This window comes from Durio zibethinus, chromosome 4 (assembly GCF_047325235.1).
Source record: "Durio zibethinus cultivar Kanyao isolate XHJ-2024 chromosome 4, ASM4732523v1, whole genome shotgun sequence".
NCBI classification, from domain to species: Eukaryota; Viridiplantae; Streptophyta; class Magnoliopsida; order Malvales; family Malvaceae; genus Durio; species Durio zibethinus.
In genome coordinates this window covers 1,734,776-1,741,252 of record NC_143165.1, presented here as the reverse complement: position 1 = coordinate 1,741,252, position 6,477 = coordinate 1,734,776, and the positions used below count along the sequence as shown (strand labels likewise).

The following is a 6,477-nucleotide window of genomic DNA, read 5'->3' as shown; positions in this document are numbered from 1 at the left end:
ATGGTATAATTAACATTAATAACATATATATTTATTCCACTTTTATAAGTTTAGAGTGGAAGGCTTGTTAGTGAAAATGTGAAGTATCTTTCACAAGGTCCGAACATGATTATAAAGGTTTCATCATTAATGAATTTAGATTTCACACTAAATCCTGTGAGAGATTTAACAGTACATAAAATTTAGGAGTTGTTATTACTTCATCAACTATTAGCTATGCTAATGCTAGGGACACAAACCCTTTTGAGAGAAATGTTGACTATTATGGCATGATTAATAACATCATTGAATTTAATTATTATGGCAAGTGAAAAGTTATCTTATTTCGGTGTGATTGGGTCGATATGAATAGTGCGATAGGTATTAAAAAAAATTAGTATGGATTTATACTTGTGAATTTTTTTCAATTAATTCACACTAGACAACAACTCATCGATGAACCTTATGTTTTTTCATCTCAAGTCAAACAAGTTTTTATTTTGAAGATCCCAAAGAATTGGGTTGGTTTGTTATTCTTCGAAACACACCTACAGACTTATTTGTTATGGGATTAGATACAAAAGATAATGTTGAACATGAAACTGAATGTTATCTTTTTGCTGAACAAAACTTGGATGAAAATATCTCCAGTACCTACGTTCAATGGGTCCGCGAAAATGTTAGTGAAGACATTTATGAACCATGATGGATCATCTATATTTTGTAATTCGAGAGTAATCAACATATAATATAGTAAATGATTGTATGTAATTAATATCGCATTCGCTATTGTATATTTATTATATTGTAAATTATACATTATCTTTTGATTTAATTAAATCGATATGTTCTTTTTGTATCGTAGGTTATGATTTCTTAACTTTTCAATGTCTTTATATATGTTATAAACTAATATATTTTATATATTCGCTTTTATGATACAGATAAGCTACAATATGGAAGAGTAGATTGAAAGGAATACATATCAGAGATATTAGTTTAGAATTATTTGCGGCACCTGTTGATATTGACGATAGACTGAATCCTTTGGAGAAGAATGAACGTACTGTCAGATCTAACTTAGCACTTCTAACCCTTTAACTGATATTGAATCTGACAATATGGGAGATCTAAGTTTAGATAGTATTCCGTCAATTGATTATGCTTTAAATATGAATGCAGGTATCATATACTCCATATTTACAAATCGATTATAATGATAAAAGTATTACCATTTTACAAATATATTTTTTAATTTTTACAGTTGATAACAATGGTCAATGGAGGAGTAAAGGCCAAACAACTTTGAAGGAATTGTTTGCACTACCTTCGAACAAGCGTATTGTAGTGTCTGTAAACTCTGATAGGCAACCAATTGGTGAAGAAGCTCAATTGTTGGCTGAATTTCTAGGCATGCTTGCCTGTAATGGAATGAAATTACTTATTCATTATGAAACATGGCATAAAGTTCCAACAGAAGTAAAGGCCGATGCTTTAAACTTTATTAAGGTATTAGTATAATTAATTACATATAAAAAAATTAATTATTTTAAATTTGATTTATTGATTCAAACCTTTCTTTTTTGTATTATTACAGTCAAGATTTATACTTAAAATACCAACTTCATTTGTGCTTAAGTCATTAAAAAAGAAATGAAAAGATTATAAGCATAATTTAAAGAATAAGTATTTCGATAGAAATACAACTATAGAGGCGATGATGAAAAATTTACCCCGTAATATGATTAGGTAGCAATATAAACAATTAGTTAGATTTTGGTTCTTAAGAAAATGAGAGGTACTAATTTATAACTTTATATAGTATAATGAATAATGAAAGTGTATTATGCTTTAAGTTGGTAATATTTGTATTTCTATGATATACCCAATTATTTTTTATGACAAAAAAAAGAACATATTTGGATTGGTAGCAGAAAGCAATATAAATATAGCCACACAAGTGGATTAAAAAGTTTTGTAAGAAAGTAAAAAGAAATAATAAGTTTATGATTTTAAACTTATTCCAATGAATGAACTTTTTGTGCTGTTAAAAGGTAAATATGCAAATTAACAGTTATTGTACTATTTTAATAGTTTTGATAGTTTTAATACATGATATTAAACTTATCGAAGTTTTGAACTTAGTTGAGACGGATGATATATATGAAAAAGTTATTATTTATGTCTATTTAGGTAAAATTACAAATTTTTTGTTATTGTTCTATTTAAACAGTTTAGATAGCTTTAATACTTAATATTAAACTTGTCCGATTGATTGAACTTAGTTTCTATGGTTGATATAGGTGAAAAAGTTATCGTTTATGTCTATTTGGGACTATTTTTGCCTTTCAAAGGCAAAAATACAAATTAAACTTTTGGATGGCTTTCAACAGTTTGAATGGCTTCAATCCATGACATTAAACTTGTCCAAATAATTGAATTTGATTGCCATGATCGATATGCATGAAAGGCTAAAATGTTTTTATTGTTTGCATCTATTTAAGCCTATTGTATTGTAAATGGGCCAAAATATAAATACATGATATTAAAATTATTTGAAAATTTTGAACTTGATTGACATGCATGATATGCATGAATAAGTTGTGATTGATATGTATCCTATCAAATAATATATGTTTTTGTATAGGAGATTGAAATGAGTGGTCAAATTGGACGTATGGAATTTTTTTGTTTAACACATACAAAAAAAGACGGATCTTACATGAATATCGAAACATAAAAAATTATGTTAATTTGGAATATCTATTTTAACAGAAAGTAAATATTTACTCTTTTTAACATATTATCAATTAATTATTAAACTTGATAGTTGTATATGACTAATTTACAGGAGAAAGCAAAAGAGAAAATAGTCGTTGAGATTGAAGTAGCATTTAATGGTTCTCTCAACGTGCAAGAATTGAAAAATTGGATATTCATAGAAGTTGCTGGAAAAAAAAGGCATGGATGGGTCTGAGGCCTTAGATTGGGTCCAACACTATCTACCTACTATGGATGTAGCTCTCAATAATTTACATTCTCAACAAGTCAGTCTTTGCGAAACATTCGATATTGAGAGAGGAGTTGCAAACTATGCAACAACATTTTCAGCAAATTGAAGCAAAAAGAGAATAGGAGCGTGCCAAAGTTGAGGAAGAACGTGCTGGAATGGAGTAAGAGCGTGCAAAATTTTAACAGTTGCATGATCGATTCGATCATCTTACAAATTTTATGCAACAACAATTTTCAAAAATTGATCTCGGTGGTCCTCCAGCTCAGGTATTATATTTAGTAAATATTTATATTTTTTAATATAAAAAAAGCTTAAAATGAAGTGTTAAAAATTGTATGCTATTATTCAGTAGGTTTTTTAGTACAGTAGTGATCAAAGTGAAAAAATTCCTTCATCAATTGGCAGTCTTCAAAATATATGTAGTCATCAATTTCATATATTTTAATTTTTATTTTGTTAATGTATTAAAAAAATTTGAATGTTATTATACTAATTATTAAATTTTGTGTTAATTAGATACATATTTAAACGTGAATTAAGTTTTTATTAATTTCAGTATCTGAATTTAAGCTCATTTATGAAAATAATAATATTAACGGAAATTATTTTTAAAAAAAATTCATTTCTTAATTTCGTGGTTTTGTGTTCAAGAGTGTCGTTAAATGAATAACTTAATAGCGTTTGTACCATAAAACATCACTACAAGTAGCAACGCTCTTGCTAGAAAACGTGCTAAATTAGTGACGTTTTTATTATACAAATGTCACCAAAGTAATGGCATTTTTTTTATAAAAATACTACTAAATTAACGGCGTGTCAAAGATATAATGCTGCTAATGTAGTAGCGTTTTATAAAAAACGTGACTATTTTTCACGACGTGTGTATAGCCGACATTCTAATTGATGTTTTTCGTAAATATCGTAAATTTTTTAATGACATTTATAAACGTTGCTAAACATAAAAAAAAAAAAATACCATTAAAAACCAAAACCCCACAGTGAACATTCTATGAAACATTCAAATTATAGCATATTTAATTGACAAAGAAATGGACTCATTGGTGAGAAAAATGATAAAATGATTAGGAAGAAAAGGACATGCTATATATAAAAAAAAAGAAACAAAGATGAATAGAAAAATAACTCGATTGACTAAGTCTTTGGAAATAGGGATAGGTATTTTGGAATACTGAAACTATACAAGCCAAAAACAAAACGTTAATATGCTTATTTGGGGTTAATCTTAGGAATAGGATCAATTTCATCCATGACCCTTAACTTTTCTTTTATTCTATTTTAATGTTCAACCTTTGAATTGTTTCATTTAGGTTTCTAACCTTTAAGTACTATAAGAAATTAGGCTTTTAACAACGTAATTTTTTTTATGCTATGTTAATTCGGCTTTCTATGTGGTGAAACAGACATTTCATGTGGACATTCCTTCAACCAGCCACAAGGACATTAATGAAAAAATACGATAAAATGAACGAAATAAAATTATTTTAAAAGATTAAAGATTCCAAAAGGGTTGGGGAATAACAACTAATATATAAAAGTTTCTACTGTGAACTGGACTTCGATTTTTAATCATGAACAAAATAATCAAAGCTTAACCTTAAATATATTGTTGAAAAATCTAAATCTTAACTTAATTGATTCAGTCATTCTTAAAAAATGACATTCACTTAACTTAAAATATATTATTAAAATTATAAGCTTAACCTAATTTATTTATTTACTCTTAAAATATGATATTCAATCAATCTAGAATTCAAATCTTAATATTTTCAATCTTTTCTTTTATTTTCAAACTAAAACAAGCGTGGATTGATTGCGTATAAATTCAAACTAGCATATGCAATGTTGTGAAATTGGATTGGTAAGTGAAAATTCAAAGCTTAATTAGAAAGTGTAGCTTTATACTACTTGACGCATCTTTTTATTGAGATTTTGGGTGCCATTTGGGCTTTCCATGGAGTCATGATGAGGCGCAGGCGGTGATATTGGTGGCAAAGTATATCAACCGCCCATATTTTTGCGGTTTGGAAGTCGGATTTTACTTGAAGCTTTATCTTCATCAATGACGAAATATATAACAGTAAAGTGACCATCAACGTGACCCCAAAGCATGCAATTCTGCAAAAGCTTACTTGCTTTTCACGTGCCTTTGATCCAAGCATCGATCCTCTAATTGTTTCCTTGCTTCCTCCAAATCATATAATTATTGGTTTTGATTACTTATGTATGTATTCCAACACTTGAATTCAAAGAAATGAACCGAACGAATTGCACCAATGGCCCCTCCCATCAATCCATCTCCATTGAATCTGTTAAAATATCAATCCAAAATCTCATCAAAAGCTGGTACAAAAGGCAGAGATGGCAACATTTTTTCAACCCAAGATCAGAACAAGAGCTATCATCATCAAGCAAAGCAACATGGAGAAATCACTTGGCCAAATTCCTAGAATCGACCCAACTTCGGATAATTGCATTATCATTGCTTCTTTTAGACCTAATCCTCACCGTTCTTGAACTATCCTCAACTTTACTCTCCTGTAATATTAACATAGAAAAAGCTTGGTACCATTGGGTAGGAATTTCGATCCTGGCATTGCTTTCTGCTAAGTCAGTGGCTTTAGCAGTGGGGCTAGGGGGTGCCTTCTTCAGACGGCCAGGCTATGTCGTTGATGGCGTAGTTGTCATTGGGGCATTGCTTTTGGAAGCATTTTTGGAGTGGAAAGGAGGAGGGTTGCTTGTAATTGTGAGTTTGTGGAGGGTTGTGAGGGTGGTGGAAAGTGGTCTCGAGTTGAGTGATGAGGCCATTGAAGCACAGATTGAAGGGATAGTTTGCCAGTTTGAGGCACTCCGAGAAGAGAATTCAAGGCTTTCGGAGACCATTCCTCGAAAGGATCAGATAATTGAGACGCTCGAAAAAGAACTTGATCAATATAGGCATGCTTGCGATCAGATCCCAATAATGACCTGAAACAATAGAATAGTTTCTAAGTGATGAAAATCTGTTCTTTTCAAAGCAGCATATGATATAGCTAGGCATCCTAGATAGAAAACACTTTATTGATTGATTTTAATTTATTTTTTTCAATAATTAAACTTGTTTTATATAATGTTTCTATAATTATTTCCTTTTTTTCATGAGAAAGAATTTGTCATCAAATATATAGAAATATCATATCAGTATATATTTTTAATTCAGAAAATAGAGCATTCCTTCCTACTACAAAAAATAAAGTTTGTTAACTCAAGACATAGAAAATTCAAGTACAACAGAAAGAAACAATTTCATGGAAACCATACAAGTGAAGTGGGATGTGATCTTGGAGATATTGGGATGATTGGTGATTTTTAATTTGACAAACTCGATGATTTGATGAACCAAATTAGATGAAGGAGAAGACACAAGAGATCTGTGCTTTCTGTTGTTTCTTTCTCTCCAGTTATTACAAATTAAAGCAGACCTTAAG

General features: G+C 29.7%; 1 protein-coding gene across 1 annotated transcript; it reads left to right on the top strand.

Moving 5' to 3' along the window:
* Positions 1-5,208: 5,208 nt before the first annotated feature.
* Positions 5,209-6,332, top strand: LOC111288684 (voltage-gated hydrogen channel-like protein). Its single transcript, XM_022879669.2, has one exon. It carries the CDS (start codon positions 5,265-5,267, stop codon positions 5,979-5,981), a length of 717 nt encoding a protein of 238 aa, XP_022735404.2. The 5' UTR covers positions 5,209-5,264; the 3' UTR covers positions 5,982-6,332.
* The last annotated feature ends 145 nt before the right edge of the window (positions 6,333-6,477 follow it).

What these genes read in the sequence shown, in the direction of transcription:
- LOC111288684 (XM_022879669.2), top strand. Translation starts at nt 5,265, where the DNA reads ATGAACCGAACGAATTGCACCAATGGCCCCTCCCATCAATCCATCTCC.